This window comes from Xyrauchen texanus, chromosome 7 (genome assembly GCF_025860055.1).
Source record: "Xyrauchen texanus isolate HMW12.3.18 chromosome 7, RBS_HiC_50CHRs, whole genome shotgun sequence".
NCBI lineage: Eukaryota > Metazoa > Chordata > Actinopteri > Cypriniformes > Catostomidae > Xyrauchen > Xyrauchen texanus.
The window spans coordinates 30,273,928-30,295,156 of record NC_068282.1 but is presented as its reverse complement, the minus strand read 5'-3'; the positions used below and the strand labels follow the sequence as shown (position 1 = coordinate 30,295,156).

The following is a 21,229-nucleotide window of genomic DNA, read 5'->3' as shown; positions in this document are numbered from 1 at the left end:
GTGATTAGCACTAATGAGCTAATGTTTATTCTCTAGAAGTGACTTTGCTCTGTTCCCTGTCAAGGTTATTTTCGTAAACTAAAACTGAAATAAAAATTGTGGATTACACTTTTTTTGCGTGAATTGAAATAAAATAAATGAAAAACTAAAACTAAACGAAACTAACAGCAGTTATTAAAAAAAAATTATCTGAAATAAAAAATGTCTAAAAAATAAATTATCGTTTTCACAATCAACGAGTTCTCAACACATGGCAGAAAAATCTGATCTGTGTGTGTGAAATATGTTCATCTTCAGTGCCGCAGACACCATTGGGCTGTTTAGGTGAATACCTGCATGGCATTGTGGCATGTAATGAACATGAGGTTAGCTGATACTGAAAGACTGATAATTAATTATGGCTGGTAGGAATGAAGCAGAAAGCATAATATTTCTAGAATTTGCAATCCAGTGCCAGATCCAGACCTGTTCAATAAACCTATACAAATACAAGCGATCACTTGGAAAATATTGACAAACCATACATTTTCATAGTCATCTATATATTCATGGCATCTTTAATCAGACTAATCATAATTTTTTCACTTTATTTTTTGGTCATGTGGTCTCTGATGTGATGCACTTTATTTTTCATGTCCATATTTTGATAATTTCTGTGCTGCAGCGACTTCTGCCTTTGTGGTTGAATGGATAACATGATATATTTAACAGACGACCACAGATTTCAAGATTATACGAGACATGTATCATATCATATGCAGTAAATGTAAACATATATAAACAAAGTGACGGAGCACCCGCCGTCGGTATCGTGGACATCAACAGTTTAACAAGATTTCCTGTTTAGCATGAAGTTGAGATCATTTGAAATTGTCATACATTTAACTTTTATACTTTTGATTTGCTTTTGTTTGGTTCTTTATGACTTTGTTGAATCACAAACCATTTTGTTATTGTTATTATGCACATGTATGCTGAGTCTTAAAAAAACTGTGTTAATATTCAACTGTTTCGTTTTGCTTTATGTGTATTGTGCAAATTTGCCAAGCTTAAATTCAAATGCCTTACTTTGGTCTACACTCTGGAAGTGTTCTGTTGACTCTCAAAACTATAATTACTACAACTAAAACTGAAACTTAAAATATATTAAAATGAAATAGAAATGTGTTTACAAAATAAAAACTAAACTAAAACTAACAAAATCATTAATGAAACTAAAGCTAAACTGAAATGTATAGCAAATTTGAAAACAATATAAAATAAAAACTGATTTGAAAATACAAAACTATAAAAACTAAATGCAAATCCTTGTTCCCTACTGCTGTACCCATGACTTTCTGCTTTCAGAACCCATAACTGGAACACTTTATAGCTGAAAAACAACACTGGAATCTGTCTCTAACTGCATGTTTATGAATGTGAAACCAACTTTTGCTGTTTGTTGCTTTGTTAAAAGTCAACATGAAATCAAAATTGATCATACTGTATTTACTTTCTTTAAACACATCCCTGATCTTTGTGTGCATAATTCATACTTCAATTACTTGTCTTCGCAATCTGCCTCTGAAATTGGACTCAACATCCCAGTCAAAAAGCACCCTCAAATGTGGGTGCCGGCTGTGTTTTTAGAGGGGAATATTTCTCCAATATACACTTCAAAATGACATTCAGTTCTGGCTCCATTCTGGTGTGGAATGGCGATTCGATCAATTCCCAATGGATCACATGAAGCCCTATGCTGCAATTTGTTTCTCATTTACTCTTGTTTTGCGTAACATTACAATAAAATGGGTTGTGAATGCTGTTTTACGTTGACTGTACAGTAAATTTGCAACAAATATTTGAACATTTGCTGATCTTCCACTGATGTTTCACTGTTAAAAACAAGCACTTCATTTCATGGTAACATTCCATGCCATAATTTCATTTACTAAAGGTTGACAACATTTACAACCAGAAAAAAAAAAAACAAGATAATTTTTCATTTTGTTCATGGAGTCATAGAGTTTAGTTTAGGGGATTAACCATTACAGTTTTACTCAAAGATACAAACTGGGCTATTGAAATCAGCAACACTGTCTACTCTCCCTGACAACATTATTGTTTTTCAGCCATCCTGTGAAACAGAGCAGAAATACTTCACTCCTTTCCCCCCTGCAAAATAACAAGATGACAAGATCCAGGGCGTTTTCGCTTTCCTCGCCAAGGGATCTCAGAGGAGAGCTGAAGGGGGTTTAGGTAAAGATGAGCCTCAAACCCCACTGAACAGCCAACCATATTTAGTCAGGAGAGCAGCAGGCTTAATGAGAAAATGAAAATGGGCTGGACAGGATCTGTGAGCTTGAACGTTCTATCACAATGCGGCAAGACCTTATGAGGCCTTACTGGTTTAACTCTGTCATGCTGTCCATGTCCTACAAACACTTCCTGTCTTATATATACCGTAAATAAATAACTTTATGTAGCTAGCGGTTCTCTGCAATAATCATTTTCAGATGTGCTTTAAAACTGCTGCATTCCAGTAGAATGTAGTGTTGAGAGCCACTATTATTTCCATGTGTGCAGATATGGTCTACTCTCATTGTTACAGCAGATATACAAAGACTGTTCATGCATAAAAGAATATACATGCATGCTTTCTTTCTTTGTTTATGTAAGTCAATCTTTTACACACATACATAGACTCTGACATGCATATTAATGTCTTCATTACTCCTTTAGTGACCACAAAGAGAGATGTCAAGTTTTAATACCCCCTACATTCACGCTGTATGAGTCTGTTCACTTTTACCATGTTTGATTGAATCTTTCCTTGTGGTGCATTCAGAGGATTCGGGATACCACATTGTCATTCATCACAGGTCTTTTGTAAACCTGCACATCAACACCTTTCACCTTGTTGTATGGCACAAACTGTGTGAAAGAATCTAAGTGAACCTCAGATGTTCTTGGTCTGAAGCAAAGGCTCAGATTTCAGATACTGTTAAGAATATGGATGAGAAAAAAATTATATTGTGCTATAATTATTTCCTGTTTAGATTGGACGTATTCTCAAATTGATTTTATGTAATATCGTGCAGATGAATATATGCAATCTATAATTTAGATTAGAACATGCTGAGGTCATCCTTAGACATTTTTTATTAATCCAATACTCTTGTAAATGTCAACATTTGTAAGTAGTGCATATAGATTACATTTATGCTTTTGGCAGACACTCGAGAATCAAGAGAGGGCTTATATTGTGTTTGTGACAATTACTTTAACAGGTACCTTGGAATAGGCCAAGAACTAAGACTAATCCTTAAAGTGCCTTAAAAAAATATGATTTAATTGTAAATTACAAGTTGAAATCACTGTGTATTTTAGCTCTGTTCCAAAACCTAGTGAGTTGCCTACCTAAACAAAATTTTTAGGCATTGTGGTTGCATGTTCAAATGCTGTTCCAAATTGTAGACATCAAAATTATATTGCCTTCCTTTGGCTGTATAACACCCTGTTTACAACAGGCGTGTCGACACGAAAGTTGTAATCCATTTATTTGTGTTGTTGGCAGTAGTAGCGCAAAATGGAACGGCACACCTGTTTACTGAAACGGACGCTTCCAGTGCAGACAGCATCATTGATTATAATGGGTTCTATAGCTTTTTTTTTTGTGACGCGACACACCGCTCACAATCGTGTTGACAGGGTGTTAGGCAGTATATAATTGTGTTGGGGACAGAGAATCAATTATTTTTCAGAACTGGTTGCATTTTTAAAATAACTTAACAGATCAGTATTATTTTCATTACTTTCGGTTCATTTAACGGTTTTCCAAATGTGCATTTTTTTTCCAATGAGGATGGAACAACACTTAATTATTTTGAGAGTGAAAATGGTCTGTGTAAACCTGCCTTTTACAAGAATTGTATAAATTGATTTCTGATTAAATCTAGATTGTCAAAATCTGTAATGATCTCATCATTTGGCAACAGGATGTTGAGGGCAGTAAATGCAGTATGAATTGCATTTATAATTTCCAATTATTTATTTCTTAAAAGTACTTAAAGACCAATTCTTAAATTACTTTTGAGAAATAAATATTTATAACTCAGCCAAGCGTTCATAGCAACATCTCTTTTTGATCCTTCAATGTCAGCTCTTCCTATAATTTTAAAGCAGAATTCACCATGCGTTAGATTGTTGACCCTCTAATGTCCGTTTCACATCGCAAGCATGATCGACGCATGAGCAGAGCATATTTTTTTTGCCGTCCATAAAAACAGATTAGAGCATTCACATCGGAAGCGTCAGCAGCACGTCAGAGCATAGCGTGTGCACTGTTGATGGATAAAATGAATGTGATTTGACACAAAAAAGTACACAATGTACAGAATAAGCATATATTATTAGTCTAGTCTTTATACTGTATGAATTACAGCACATCTGAAAAACAATAGAAAAGAAAAAAAATTATTCCAGGAGTTTTAACAGTTTAAACCAATTTAAAATATATTAATTAGAAGTATGGTTTATCATTTAAAACTATAGTAAACTACAACTTATCAGCCTGAAAATATGAGACCATGAGTCTTTTATGGACTATTAAACATAGAACAGGTCTATAGGCTTCAGCAATACCCATTCAGAGCCGAGTTTGCTTTCACTTGTAAACACATGCCTTACCTCATTCGTGTTCCAAAATGGAAGACACAAGACTGATTGTGTAAGTGTATAAGCACAAAGTGCTTTCATGATGATCAAGTTTGTAAAACTAATCAATGACCCACTCCTGATAAACATTTATGGTCTTTCAAATAAATGCTCACCGTAGTAATAGAAATCACAGTATTTTCTGTATAGAGCTGCTGCTGTGACGCTATAAAAACACTTCCAGTGTGAAAGCCCTGTTGAGTCTGCAGCTGCAGTTACACTGTAGTTAAACTGACACTATGCTCACGTCTCGCTCAAGCTTGTGATGTGAAACAGGTGTAATAGAGACAGGTTAGTTTTACCCTACTGATGATGTGTCGTTGCTATAGTAATCCTGCTCAGTACGAGAGGAACTGCAGGTTCAGACATTTGGTGTGTTTGCTTGACTGAGGAGCCACTGGTGCGAAGCAACCATCTGTGGAATTATGACTGAAGGCCTATAAGTCAGAATCTCCCCAAAACGTAACGATACCGCAGCGCCACAGGACTCCGTTTGGCCCGGAATAGCTGGCCCGCTAGGGCCTGGTGAAGAGAGCCATTCGAGACCGGGCCGGGTCACGCCAGATGAGTTCAGCCCCTCTCCCATCACGCACCACACGTTTGTGGAGAACCTGGTTCTAAATAACTCATATACGACCTCAAAGCATTAGAACCCATTATAATCAATGATGCAGCACGCTGACGCTACAAATGACAACAACACTATTAAATGGTTTAGAACCTTCGTGTCGACCCGCCTGTTGTAGATGGTGTTAGACGGCCAAAGGAAGGCAGTATAATAATGGAACTGTTAAGGAACCGGAATGGTTAAGAGGAATCAGAAATAGAATTGTTAAATTCCTTATGATTCCCAACACTAGCATGTAGCCTTTCCAGCAAAGCCAATCCCAGAATGCATTATGATGAGCTCAGTGAAAATGTTGGACTGTAAAAAAAAAGACCTGATCCTGATGTAGAGCTGTCAGCATGTACCTTCACCTCTCACTTCACACCACTCTGTCCTCCTTTTTCTCTTGGCTTTGATTTTATGAGCCCTGAATCTGTTGATGACATCATGTCAGCACACACAGCCCTCACAGTTAGTGTGAGATCAGTCAGTGCAATGAGCTCACACAATTGTTGTTCACTAGAAATACTCCCCAGCCACTCCAGGCGTCCTGACACACTGACACACACAAATAGAATTCATCTTCTGCAGTGCAGCTCTCCTAGACCCTCTCACACACCCTGTTCCATTCTGGAACTTTTTCCGGCTCGGTGCTCCGTGAACTGAGCTCAATTTCAACACATAGCTGAAGCAGATGGCTCAAGTGTGTGTAGCATCAGGGCCAAGTCTTCTGCAATTTTGTTTAAAAATTACAAACATAGTTGGAGAGCAAGCAGAGAGGGTTTACATTTGTTACCTTTTGGGGCCTTTCCACTGCACGGTACAACTCGACTCAACTCAAATTTTTTTAGTACCACCCTGGTCGAGGTTCCAGGCGAGCCGAGCCGATACTAAATGTGACGTCAAAATCCTGCATATCACTGATTGGTCAGGGAGAATCGTCACTTCCAGCGTCACTTGATTTCCGACATGCGACATCAACCCGCTAGTTTTAAAGTTAGCTAAAGTGATAACAGTAAAATTTGTTCACGTGACTTTCAAGATGGCTATGTGCAAAACCATGCCGTGGTCAATAAACGAGCTGCAGACGGTCCACTCGTTAGTGCTGAGCTAAACGATAAAGTCTCTTAGGAAGTGTATCAGCTGTTGGACGCACACGGCTACCACCAGACCTACCAACAGTGTAGGGATAAGTAAAAAAAACACTTAAAAGTGACTACAGAACTATCAAGGAAAAGTGGAAGTGGTTCGACCAAATGGACACTATCTAGACCGGCGAGCAATGGGAGGGAGAGTGCCCTGGACTGGCATTGATCCACGATGGAGAATGGTATAGTTTGTTATGTTAACTCTATCCTCTGCTTGAAAGCTTCACTTTATTTAGTTGATCAGCTACTGGAAGCTTGTTTCTAAAACAACCAGGCCATTTTAACTTTTGTAAAATCACACTGCAACAACTGCTTTATGCAGCACAATGAGCTAATAGCTAACAGCTAGCGGTCGTGTTATTGTTTTGGTCAGTTTGTGTCGTGTTTAAGATGATGTCATGGTAGTAGAGGCGTCGCAACTATGACGATCAGCCTATAATCCCACCCACGTTGATGTGACACTAAACTGCAGTGGAAATGCAAACTTAAAAACGTAAAGCAAGTAGTGTTGAGGTGAATCGAACCGTAACATGCAGTGGAAAAGTGCCATTATAGGAACATAATCAACAGAACACATTTGAAGGCTTTAACCCCCAAGCATCCTCAAGGTCACCGTTCTAGTACCGTCAATCTTATTTGAATATTAGTAGCAATTCACTAAGACAGATTTCTCTGTATGTAAATACAGTCTGAGGAGCCGTTCACACTGAACACATTTGTTTTGTCTGACTCTGCTGTATTTCAATTGATTCTTCTGTGTATATATGGTCTAGGCTGATGTTTTTGACCTTTATGCAAGATGCTGTTTTTTATTTTTATTTTATGAAGTTAAAAAGAAATTCAAATGTAAAAAATGTGTCTTGAGACACCTGTGTTCTGTATTCGTTGCACTGCATCTAGTTTTTTTTAATGCAACAATGCATTCAGTCTGAACAACCACTTACTTGGCCAAAAAAACTCGAAAATAAGTCTCAACCACCTTTGTCTGAGTTGGCCCTTTGTATTGCATTGGAGTAATTGTTGTCTGGGGCTGGTTGTCTCTGGACAAGACTGCCAACCCTTGTTTCCTAGTTCCAGCACTTGGAGGTTCAGAGATGCAGATTGTCGGTTTGGAGTCTGAGTAGAAAACGGTTGTTGGCTGTCTTGTTTATGTCATCTAGCCGGAAACAAAAGCCCTGAAATCATGACATTTCATTGTAATACACAATCCCCATGAAGCCGGTGCTGATCAACCACCAGATGTGAGAGACCCTGAAGTGGGACATGAGTGGAAACAAGAATATTAAAATCAGCTTGAATCAATTTATGCTTATGTCAAGAGAGGCCTGAACAGTGATTTCTCTCTCTTACTGAAAAGACTAGCATATAGTCAATTGTGTTTTGGAATGCTGGTCACCAGCATGGGATGCTGGTGTGCTTGTGTTCTTACCAGACTTAACTAAATTAACATGCAGAACTGCCAGCAAAGCTTAATTGGTCAGATAGCTTAATTGTAATGACAATGCTTGTTGAGGATCATCAGCACATTTTGTTGCTGAACAGCAGGGCTACAATATGCTGGTCCACTAACTAGACTAGCTCTGAACCAGCACTAACCAGCATAAACTAGCCTAGTCCACCATGGAAATTCATACTGGTATAAGTTTGGCTTTCCAGCAGGGTCCTGTTAAGTTGGGGACTGTATGGCATCATAGTCATTCTGGCAAACCCTCTGAAGTAATTTAATTTTAAGAAGTTTGGCTGTTGTGTTTGTTGATCTTTCTGTGTTTGCCAAGTGGCTGTTTTCCTGATTTTTATTGCCTTGGGAGGTTAGCGCAAAGAGGCTTTCTCTCCCTCTGATTTTTAATTGAAACCATTGCGGCACCAATACTGGTTTTGCGATGGAGGTCTATCTGCAGTAACGCTCTTTCGTGGCGCTTGCAGACAGATGGTGCTGTTTGTTCCATGGCAGTCTCTCTCTGGTTCACAGGAACACAAACATGAAACTTTGCCAGGAACTTGATTGGATTTGTGGAGTGAGTGGAACAAATCACCCACAAATATATTTAAGGCCTTCATCTCTTGTGCACATTGTGGCACGTTTTTCCCATCCTGGGAGCTGACGTCACAACCCCCAACCCCCCTTTTCTCCACTTGCCCATTTTTAATACTTCATCATCTCTTACAGACATTTGTGCTTCCTCAAGCAGAGGGCATTTCATTGTGAGTAGTTGGAGATTAGTGTGCACTTATAATTTATTTAAACCAATTGGCACTCCATCTCTACTATTTCTGAACATATGGTTGTAATATGTAGATGCTGATAGGCAGAAAGTTGGAAATCCAGTGAAATATGCTTTGGAAAAGCATGTAGGGTGCTAGGTGGAGGACAGATGTTAATCTGAGACATGAAGAGGACACAGGTGTGATGGAAATATTGCCTTCTTTTGCTCAGTGCTAAACTTAGGTACCATTACAAAACCAGTGCGAAAACCATGGCAGCAGTGTGGTGTAATATTTCATAATGCAATATTTCCAATGCCTGGAACAGCAAATGCCAGATGTCAACTGCTCTTGCTTTCTCGTCATACATAGATGAAACGTTTTGGTTTGGCTGGATGTTGTGATATTTGGTTGGGTTTATATGTCAGGTTAGCTCTTGGGGTCTTTCAGTGTTTTACAGTGTTGAACACATACTGAGACAGAGTCAGGCTCCAGAGAGAAGCGCATGGTCATTCGCTCATATTTCTGAGCTAACCCATGGCTAAGCTCCAGTCTGGACCTGTTTACTGAAAGATAAGGTATATACAGGAAGATTTACGCAAGGCTAAACCTGCCCGAATATTCCAGACGGGTTCTTGTGTGTCAGGTTCTTCCAGATTGAGAAAAGATTAAGTGCAGAGAAATCTGAAAAATACAGTGCATTTTTCAGTTTAATTTGGCCTTTTGCCTTTTTTATGAATTGACAGTGGAGAGCTGACAGAAAACTTGAATTGTGTCACCCACATGAGCAACATCGCTTAATGGAGCACTTGAGCTTACCACAGACCACAGTTCCAATGAATTGAAAGTTAAATGTATTACATTTTACTGTATGAAAATATTAATATTAAACAGCATTAACTACAGCCAAAAACAAAAAAAGAGTACAGTATCTTTAATATAAGCATGAATGTAATTTCCCTGCAAACAAAATATGGCTAAAAAACATTTAAAATGTTTTTTGCTTTATTAGAACGTTTGTTAGAGGATAAACAAAGCCAGAACAAAAACAATTAAGGCATGGACTTTATGGATAACCTTTCAGACTTAATAACTTGTCAGGATAATTTTTTTTAAATAAGTATTTTGATATGTATCTGTTAGCCTTCTTCCCCCCTCCCACCTCTCGATGTGGCAATTTATTTGTATGAATGCTGGCATTAAATATAGTCAAGTTGTACATGTCATAGACATGCATCAGTCATTAGTATTGCATAATTAAATAATGAATGAGCAGCAAAAAAAAGCTGTTTTGTTTGTTCTAAGCGAAGTAAAAAGTAATCACACAAAAAATTAATTAGGGCTGGGAAATGTAATACTACAATTTCTGCTATTAATTACTGACTGTTAAATGCATAAAAAAAAAAATTAAATAACACAATTAATGCAGTATCTGTTTTTTTTTCCTTAACTTCCTGAAACTTCACTAATGTTTTCTCACACATTCTGTGGTTAAAATCGGCATATCTAAATTTCCAGAAGGTACTCAACTCGATTGCACATTATAGCACTGAAACTGACTCTGTAGAGCAGTGCACACTTATTCATCACATGTGACGGGCATAATAAACATGGGAGTGGATATACTGAACAGAGAATGGTGACTTCACCTACAAGTTGTGAGACAGGTGTGGGAGAGATATGGGCAAGCTGCAGTATCACTTTGTATTGCCCAAAGACCCAGTCTGTGCGCAATATAGAGACTGAATAACAGCCAGAGAAAATAATATTGACATTTTAAACGTATGCAAATTAAACTTCAACATTCATTTTATTATAAATCTGTATGTATAGTCGTATAGTGTCATATAATTCATTGGCAATGTGTACAAGTTTATCTTGCCAATAAAGCTCGATATGAAATTAATCTGCCCATTTGATCCTATTATTAAAAAAGTCAACTGGAAAACAGCAGAAGATGAACAACTTTTGAATTATGTCCACAAATGTTATGGCATGTAAACATATACTTTTATCAGAGATTTATACCTGTAAAATAAAAAATTAAAAACTCTATTAGCAAAAAAACTGAACATTTAAATGTTTATATTTAATATTTAAATAATTAAAATAAATGATGACTAACCTATTTCTTGCAAATTCTTTGAGACAAGTACATTTATTTATGATTACATTTTAATGTTTGTTTTAATGTACCATGATTAATTGTGATTAATAACAAAAAAACTGTGCGATTAATTAAACGTTTTTAATCCATTCACAGCCCTAAAGGTAATACATTTATATGCTTTACTGTGTACTTTTGTTATTAAGTAAATCGTACTAATGTATTATTGGTAATATTTAATGAGAACGTTTTCTTCTTCTTCTTCTTCTTCTTTTATTTTCCCAATATGCATAATTGTTAGATATAAAAAGGTACTTTTATTTTTTGGTATTGGGATCAGGATTTTCAGTGTGATGTAGCTGCCTCCCGGTGATATTCTGCTGTGTTAACACTAATCAGTTAACACTAATTATGCTCAATAAAGGTGAGGTTCAGCACATAGCTAATCTCACTTTACTGACACTTACCACATCACTCACAAGACAGCTGCCTTTAATTGCTGTCAGTTTGGTTTCTGTTTACTGAAGCCTTTGTAAAATAAACTCAAAGAGTCATTGACTTGTGTGTTGAAGTCAATCTGAATTCATCATTCAAGTTTTTTATATTCATTTTATACCAGAAAAGATATCAAATAAAAGATATCAGTTAACCACCCTTTCAAACAATTACTATGGAGATACGAGATGGGATCAAGTAATGATATCAGATGGTGAAATCATGATATACTGTGTTTTGTAATATTCATGTACTATGGGATCTTTATGATAATCCAAAAGAACATGGTATTGCCATGTTAAATGCCCAAAAAACATGATAGTACCATGATAGTACCATGTGTATATATATGTATATATACACACACACACACACATATTGTCCTATTGTGTATTTCTATACAAGTGCTGGTCATATAATTAGAATATCATGTTGATTTATTTCAGTAATTCCATTCATTACACACAGACTGATATATTTAAAATGTTTATTTCATTTAATTGTGATGATTAAAACTGACAACTAATGAAAATCCCAAATTCAGCATCTCCGAAAATTTGAATATTACTTAAGACCAATACAAAAAAAGAATTTTTAGAAATGTTGGCCAACTGAAAAATATGAACATGAAAAGTATGAGCATGTACAGCACTCAATACTTAGTTGGGGCTCCTTTTGGCTGAATTACTGCAGCAATGCGGCGTGGCATGGAGTCGATCAGTCTGTGGCACTGCTCGGGTGTTATGAGAGCCCAGGTTGCTCTGATAGTGGTCTTCAGATCTTCTGCATTGTTGGGTCTGGCATATCGCATCTTCCTCTTCACAATACCCCATAGATTTTCTATAGGGTTAAGGTCAGGCGAGTTTGCTGGCCAATTAAGAACAGGGATACCATTGTCCTTAAACCAGGTACTGGTAGCTTTGGCACTGTGTGCAGGTGCCAAGTCCTGTTGGAAAATGAAATCTGCATCTCCATAAAGTTGGTCAGCAGCAGGAAGCATGAAGTGCTCTAAAACTTCCTGGTAGATGGCTGCGTTGACCTTGGACCTCAGAAAACACAGTGCACCAACACCAGCAGATGACATGGCACCCCAAACCATCACTGACTGTGGAAACTTTACACTGTACTTCAAGCAACGTGGATTCTGTGCCTCTCCTCTCTTCCTTCAGACTCTGGGACCTTGATTTCCAAAGGAAATGCAAAATGTACTTTCATCAGAGAACATAACTTTGGACCACTCAGCAGCAGTTCAGTCCTTTTTGTGTTCTGATGCTGTGTCTTGTTCAAGAGTGGCTTAACACAAGGAATGCGACAGCTGAAACCCATGTCTTGCATACGTCTATGCGTGGTGGTTCTTGAAGCACTGATTCCAGCTGCAGTCCACTCTTTGTGAATCTCCCCCACATTTTTGAATGGGTTTTGTTTCACAATCCTCTCCATGGTGCGGTTATCCTTATTGCTTGTACAATTTTCTACCACATCTTTTCCTTCCCTTCGCCTCTCTATTAATGTGCTTGGACACAGAGCTCTGTGAACAGCCAGCCTCTTTAGCAATGACCTTTTGTGTCTTGCCCTCCTTGTGCAAGGTGTCAATGGTCGTCTTTTGGACAGCTGTCAAGTCAGCAGTCTTCCCCATGATTGTGTAGCCTACAGAACTAGACTGAGAGACCATTTAAAGGCCTTTGCAGGTGTTTTGAGTTAATTAGCTGATTAGAGTGTGGCTCCCGGTGTCTTCAATATTGAACCTTTTCACAATATTTCACAAAATTTTCTGAGATACTGATTTTGGGGTTTTTCATTAGTTGTCAGTTATAATCATCAAAATGAAAAGGAATGAACACTTGAAATATATCAGTCTGTGTGGAATGAATGTATACATTATCCAAGTTTCACTTTTTGAATGGAATTACTGAAATAAATCAACTTTTTGATGATATTCTAATTATATGACCAGCACCTGTATATACTTATTTTCTACTCACTTTTTATTAAAGTTTTTTTATTTTTTATTATCTCTGTTTTGTTGTTCTATTGTTTGTGCACAAACAAAGACAAATTCCTTGTATGTGTAAGCATACTTGTCAATAAAGCTGATTCTGATTCTGATATAAAAAAAATGGTTGTACAAAGTACTTTTTGTTACTGTTTTGTCAGAATGCAAGGGGTGTTGATCGGTTTTATTTCTATGGAGCTTTGATGTTAGTCTGTAACATTTCGCTACACTATGACGCAGATTCAAAGTTTTCTGTTTAATATCAGTTTCAACTAATGAATAATCACAGAAAATAATAAAGTTTCTAAACCAAATCTTCATCATAATGATCATCATAATTTATTGATCATCATCATCACAAGATATTGACGAAAAGAAGGGGTGTGGTTTTCTTAAAAAATAAATGGAGTGAATTGGTGAGAGACGAGATACGGAAGTGAGAGCCAGCTGTGAAAGTCAGAAACCGAGTTGTTTGAGGGAAGATTTGTATGTTATTCTTTGGGTCTAATCCATGGCTAATCCGTTTGTTGAATTTTTTCGCAAGTGTGCAACCATGCTGTTGTTTAATCTTTTGCATATTTGTATCTTTTGAGTGCCACGAGCGTGAAGGGCCCCAAAATATATATATTTTTTTTAGTTTATGTGACAGATCATTTAAACTGTCTGGTGCCCGAACTGAACTATTATTTAAGGTGACCGTCAGTAAAGTCAAATAACAGAAAGTAGGAGGGCAATGTATTATTCAAATTTTTTTATATATATCATTTTGTGTCTTTAGACATTACCCTTACTTTGTTTTTCTGCCATAATTAAAAAAAAAATGTCTGTTCATCTGTATGCTGGCATGGTGTTTGGATGGTTTGGGGTTGGGTGTCTGGCTGAACTCCAGAGTGTGTTTGTTGCTTTCATATTCCCTTTTGGAATTGTTGAGGTTTGAATCTCTTCCCGAAGCCTGGAGCTAATTTAGTTGTAGGCTTTTCCTTCTTATTCCTCAAGACTAATTACAGCCCTATTCCCGCAATTAAATCGATAAAGTCCTCTGTGCTCAGTTGCGTTTGCCAACAGAACCCTCAAGCCCTCTCCTCTCCTCCTCTCTTCTCTCCATTCCTCTCCCCTCTGATTTGATTCCAATCTGTTCAGCATGTAAATAGTTCTACACTCCCTTGCGCTGTTCCAAAACCTATTGAGCTGCCCACGGAGGCACCATTTTAATGCATCATATGTGCACTCCTGACGGCATCATAATTATGCTGTCTCCAGATTTTTTTTTTTTTCTGAGCCAGCATTACATGTAGCCTATCTTCCATGAATAAGGCAGTCCTAGAATCCATTGTAAAATAAATCCAAAGTGGTGGATGAGAGATATGTCCAGGATAATTAAACGTATATTTCATTCAATATTGAAAAGTATCGATAAAAAAACAGTTCAAAGTAAACAGAAATTGGTAGATTTACCCAATATTTTTGTGTGCTCAATATTTGTGTTCTAATCTGAGTATGGCACAGTTAGCTTAGCAGCATGCTAACCTCAAACTCTATTGAAATCAATTGCGAGTCACACTATGTCGAGCCTACTGTATATAGAATGTTCGAGATCTGTCACTTAAGAGGTTCCATAATGGTTATGATGCTGCCTTAAAAGGCAACTGCCTATGTAGACAGCAAGGTAGCTCACTACTTTTGGAACAGTCAACCTGATAGAGATTGGAACCCTAAAGATAGCCTTCAACCGATACCTGAATTATTAGAGTCTCCATGCCTTTCTCTTGCTTTTTTCTTCTTCTTTTTGAAATGTATCACAAGGAGCAGAGGTCAGGCAGATGTTCCTTATGGTACTGGGTCGTGCATGGAGGCAGAGCTCTCCTCATCCCAGCTTTCTTCAGCACATCATACACCTCTCTCTCTCTCTCTCTCTCTCTCTCTCTCTCTCTCTCTCTCTCTCTCTCTCTCCCTCCCCAGGTCTTCTGTCTGTCACCACACATTATCACACAGGACTCAGTTCAGATTGCATGTCTGGCTCTCTCTCTGCAGCTCATATGAGGTCTATCAGATCTGTGGTTGGTGTGATATAATGGTTTAATTGGGTTTTCTAGAATGGAGTCGGCAGAGTGCAGATACAACACCTTCAGGAGAATGAGAGGGAAAGCAGGAGAGAGAGATGAATGGAAAAAAACCTTGCAAGCATGGAAATGTAATGAGTCTGGACTGTCTAGACCAAGTGCTTGGCTGTGTGGAGCTGTACAGCGTCTTTTTCAGCATATGTGAATGTTTATCCCTCTGAAATGGAGCATGTGGGCCGAGATACATTTGAAGCCAAAGGGGAGGACTTTTGAGGCAAAGCTCGGCCTAGCCAAGCAAGACGACATGCCGAAAAACTGCTATTGAGGGTTAATTCGCAACACTGCATATGTTTAGAAGATCTCACACACATTCACAAACAACCCAAATAAACTTAATCACATACATTTTCTTATCTCAAAAGTTTTTTGCCATGTTTAATCTTTTGCTCTCAGATCACAGCTTGCATTAACCCTCTGTAATTGCTGTAATTTCATTCTTTAAACATAGCATTTGAAAGAAATGAAGTACATGACATATACAGTATTTTGAGTATGTTGGATGAAAGGTTAGCTGGCAGAAGAACACAGCAGTGCTTAAACTGTCAGGACTCAGCCAGTCATGATTGGCTATGAAATGTACATACCTTGTATTTCTACCTAACCACTATTACATTACTCTCTCCCTCTCTCTCATGATAACATGCTGTCTAACAATCTGTTAATAATGCGAATGACAGCTCAATCATAATGAAAAGCATTCAAGTAAACACTTCAGTCAGAAAATATGATCTGATTGAGCTTGATCCAAATGAAATGTTTATCAATTGGAAAAGGTGGTGCAGATCTGTATAATATGTTGAATAGAGAAATAATGTATTTTAATGCTGTAAAAATGTGACTGTGAAGGTTTGCATTACTCCAGTATGTGTGAAAATTGTGTACATATGTTGGCTATAAAGTTCATTTCAACTAAGCACCATCCATTCTAAGAACCTTCTGCCCATCTCCTCTGATGCACAGCAGTGTGTTAAATAAACAGTGGAAAGCAGACACCTTATTGTGTAAGAGGCATTCAGAAAACCATCAGGAGAGGGTGATAAAGATGTGTTTTGGCAAAGATTGGTTGGAAGGTTTAATTTTGGAAAGGCCTGTTACAAAACTCACTTCTTTTCTTTTTCCGTTCCTCTCGTATTCTGTCGTTTTGCCCTTAAATTTTATAACCTTAGACATTCTCCCAGTAAAATGGGATGTGCATATTGATACATCTTTGAGTTTTATGGGCCTGTCTTCATCAACAGAGAGATCTTTGTCTCTAGAACTGTCAAAAAACCTCCACAAGTCTGTATTGTAAATCAGGGTTGCTCTGAAAGTAAAAGCTTTCCAATTTCTCAAAAAGTGTCAAAAAAGTAGTGTTTACAAATCAATTATTTTATGACAAGAAATAATTAAATGTGCAAGGAATAAACCACTTGCTTACCATTTATTGATTGAAAATCAATGCACAACTGAGGTTAACTGTTTTGCTTAAAACAACCCAAATTTCTGTTCATAGTTCAGAAAGACTGTGACGAAGAGATATGGAACTAATGTGTTCAATAAACCTAAAACTTCTTCAAAGCTGTGCAGTTTTAGAAAATTAACCAAAACTTTGAAACATTTGTCAACCAGAATCAAGCTTTCAGCAACGCCATAGGGTAAGGGAAAATGTTCAGTCAGCCAGTTATTATTGCAAACAAATATTTTATGTTGCGTAAATGACCGAATGGCTGTATAATAGCTGACTAATTACATGGCAATGCACCAAAAAAATAAATATACTGATATGAAATACTAATTTGAGGTGAAATTATTTGGTTATGTGTGAAGAAAAAGACAGTGGTAGGCTGCAGGACAAATGGAAGACATTGTAGGAAATTGGTTGTCAGAGACAATGGTCAAATATACAGTTTTGTGGTCATTAAACAAAAATATCTGACCACAGAGTGCTACAGTTGAACCATAAGGATCAAGTATTCCAGAGAGCCATATAATAAAATATATTAACGCTTGTTGATTTCTTAGGTTGCAGATGGTTCTGACGTTCAGTTTGAGGAAGGAAATTTCTCCCAGTCTTGTGAAGTGAAGGAGGAGAATCTTCCTCACGATAATGAGCACCTGCTGACCTGGGCACATCAACGCTACCATGCTGTTACCTCATTCAGTGAATTTAAGATGACCCAGGATGTCTACATCAAAGTTGGAGAGGGTATGTGTCACTGAACATCCACAGTGTTTTATAACCCCATATTTCTGATACCTCTCCTCAAGCCATATATTTTAGAGCACATAACAAGCCATATTTTCAGCCCTCTCTAAACTTCAATCATGGCCTTGCACATACCAATTCCCTCAGTCAAGTCATGCTGATTTCAACTGGGCAGGTTTCAATTTCACTAAAAACAACATAGCCCAAGTCTTTGGGCATTTGTAATCATTTGATTGACTTGGAAATCACACTTCTTTTCTTTTGGACTCTTAAGCAACAGAGAGATTGTGAATTGATGGAAAGGCCCAATGAAACATACAGGAAGACCTCAGACGAGAGCTCTGGTTGCCAGCTTATGCGTATGGGCCCTTCGCCAAACCTGAAACCCATTTTACAACAATCCTTTTAAAAAGAAAAGGATGCGGGAGAATAGCAGTCTAGGAGAAAAAAAGGGAATGTGTCAAAGGGAAAATCTGGCAGAAAATGGAGAAGGTACAGAAAAAGCACAAAAGAAATAGAACCCAAACAAGAAAGTCCAAATTTAAAGCAGTACCAGGAAGACCTGCAAGATTTTGAAGAAAGTAACTTCGCCATCTGCCCAAAGACATGAGCTGCAGGGGGATAGTGGCTTATTCTCAAATGAAATTGTTTAGAAGGATTTAATTTGAAACTTTCTGTTGGGCTTTGATATGATTTTTGAGTCAGTCACCCACTGCATCGTGAATCCTAGGCTGCCACATTGAATCGAGTTTGTTGTTTACTAGGCATAAAAGAGAGTAAACCGAAACAGATACATGCAAATAGCTGCCATTAGCCACATGAATTGTTTGAAGAAAGAAGAAAAAGATTCATTTGGCTGTATTTTTCACTAAGTCCCGTTTCCCCTGCTGAGTTCTAAAACCAAACCAGCAACACGTCTGACTTCATCATCTATCAGATGTCAGATTGCCTGTTTAAACTACTGGTGAACATTTTTCTGTCCATGAAAGAATAAAAGATTACAATCCTGGAAAGTAAGTAAATACTATTATTCAATGCATGCCTCCCCCAGTCACAGCTGGCAGGTCAAGAGCGGAGCAATTTTCGGTCAGCCCGTAAAACATTTGGCCCGGTGTCATTAGAGTTTGTGGTTTGGCAGCGACTCAAAAAGGCTGTGTTTACCTATACAGGAAAGTTCTGGCTTTCTCCTCTGTCTCATCACTTTGTAGCTCCGCTTGAGAGAGGACATGCTTCCGATCTGTTTGCTGCAAAGAACAGATGACAACACTCACCCCCACCCCCCACCAAGCACCTCAAAGAGCCAAAATTTGAGAGATGAAAATTTTCAGTAACAGGACAGATTAGGGATTGGACTGCTCATATCTTTAATCAACTAGTCAGTGGGTTTAATCAACGACTAGTCGACATGTTGTTAGTAGTACGCAAAGCACAGCATGATGTCAACATCCTAAAACCCAGACTGAGAAGTTCTGTTTTTAAATGTATCCTTTTAAACCAGCACTACTAAAAATACTAAAGTTAAACTAGTCGGTTCCTAGATTACTACTGTAGTTGACCAAACTGACCTCCTGGCCTTGATTGTACACTCTTTACTTTACATTTGTACAGTGCCCTTTTCCCCATGTTTCTGATCATAGCTTGCATTTAGATGTCAATGACATCTGTCAATCAAACATCAGCTCTTTGTTAAAGATATTACTGAAATTTGTTTCAGATTCCATCTTCTCAGAGACCTGTAAGATTAATAACAAGTTCCTGTCTTTGAACTACCTGGCAAGCTACATCCAGGATCAGCCATCTACAGGGTGTGTTCTCTCAGGTCCTGATCATGACCAGGAGGTTCACATCATTGAGCTTCAAGCACCAAACTCCAGCAGGTGATCATGCAGTATAGAGTCACTGCCTAAAATGCTGCCTTCAAATCAGAGTCAGAAATTAGAAATAAACAAGGGTTTTTGGCAAAAATACCACTGATAGTGACAAAAATGCCACCAAATTTCAAAATCTGGGGCATAAACATTTGCCCCCGTAATGAGTTCTGTGATTTATTTTTAACGTCTGATATATTTCATTTTCATTTCTATAAATAGTTTATATACATACAGTATGTAGACATATTATTGCATAAAACATACAAATTATTCAGTACTCTGCTTCAAATTTTCCTGGAAGTTCCTATTTACAGGTTCTGAAGTCAGAATTATAACACAATAGAGCTTTTCAAACTGAGCTTAATCCTGGGTTATCGCCTGTTTAAACCCACATTTTAAAGAATTGTTTCACAATTTTGAAAGGGGGTAAGCACCACTTTTAACACTGGCTTATGAAACCATATGAAGCTCCAGAGGAGGATTAGTCCAGATTTTGCAGAGTTAACCCCCCATTGTGGTGCTAATCACTGTGAAATGATGTGTTGTTAGAATGTTACAGAATGTTGTTAAGCAACAGACAACCAATTATTTAATTCCTCTGTGCTTACCTCATTTAACCCTTCCTTAGTGTTGCGGGTCATTTTCTAAATGGGCTCCAAAGTTACGCAATGCTAAGAAAGCAAAAAGCAGATGTTTGATAACTTTGCAAATGTATTAAAAATAAAAAACTTAAATATCACATAGACATAAGTATTCAGACCCTTTGCTATGACACTTTAGCTCAGGTGCATCCCATTTCTCTAGATCACCTTTGAGAAGTTTCTACACTTTGATTGGAGTCCACCTGTGGAAAATTATATGGAAAGGTACACACCTGTTTAAGTATAAGGTTTCACAGCTGAAAATGCATAAACCAATCCATGAGGTCAAAGTAGCTGCCTGCAGAGCTCAGAGACAAGATTGTGTCGAGGCACAGATATAGGGAAGCCTATTGAATATTTTGGGATGCATAAATGGTTCCCAAGAGCACAGTGGCCTCCATAAGTCTTAAATGGAAGTTTGGAACAATCGGGACTCTTTCTAGAGCTGGCCGCCCAGCCAAACTGAGCAATCGGGGGAGAAGGGTCTTGGTAAGAGAGGTGACCAAAAATACAATGGTCACTCTGGTTAAACTCCAGAGATCATGTGTGGAGATGGGAGAAACTTGCAGAAGGACAAACATCACTGCACTGCAAAAAATGACTTTCAGGACATGTATTTTTGTCTTGTTTTCCTGTAAAATTATCTAAACATTCTAAAAACATGATTTATTTACTTGTCAAGCAAAGTGGGATAAGATATTAAGTCTTGTTTTAAGATAAATCTGACAAAATTTTGTGAACTTTAGACTCAAAACAAGAGTAAAAAAAATCTGCCAATGGGGCAAGCAAAATAAACTTGTTTACTCTTAAATTAAGTTTATTTTTCTCTTTTTTCTTGTTTTAAGCAAAAATCTCACTAAATTTGATTAGATTTCTCTCAAAACAAGACTTAAAATCTAATGCCAATTTGTCAAGTTAATAAATCAAATTTTAAGAATGTTTAGATATTTTACTGAAAATCAAGACAAAAATACTTGTTTTGACAATCATTTTTTGCAGTGTGCAACACTCCTCCGATTTGGGCTTTATGGCAGAGTGGCCAGATGGAAGCGTCTCCTCATTACAAGACACACGAAAGCCCACTTGGAACTTGTCAGGACCTCAGACTGGGCCGAATGTTCACCTTCCAATAGGACAATGTTGGAAAACACACATCCAAGACAAT

General features: G+C 37.6%; 1 protein-coding gene across 1 annotated transcript in view; it reads left to right on the top strand.

Moving 5' to 3' along the window:
- LOC127646503 (transforming growth factor beta receptor type 3-like) overlaps positions 1-21,229 on the top strand; it is a 175,868-nt gene that overhangs the window by 109,255 nt on the left and 45,384 nt on the right. The window contains exons 5-6 of the mRNA XM_052130211.1: positions 17,369-17,552; positions 19,267-19,429. Of these exons, the coding sequence (XP_051986171.1) occupies positions 17,369-17,552; positions 19,267-19,429 (347 nt within the window). The remainder of the gene's footprint in view (positions 1-17,368; positions 17,553-19,266; positions 19,430-21,229) is intronic.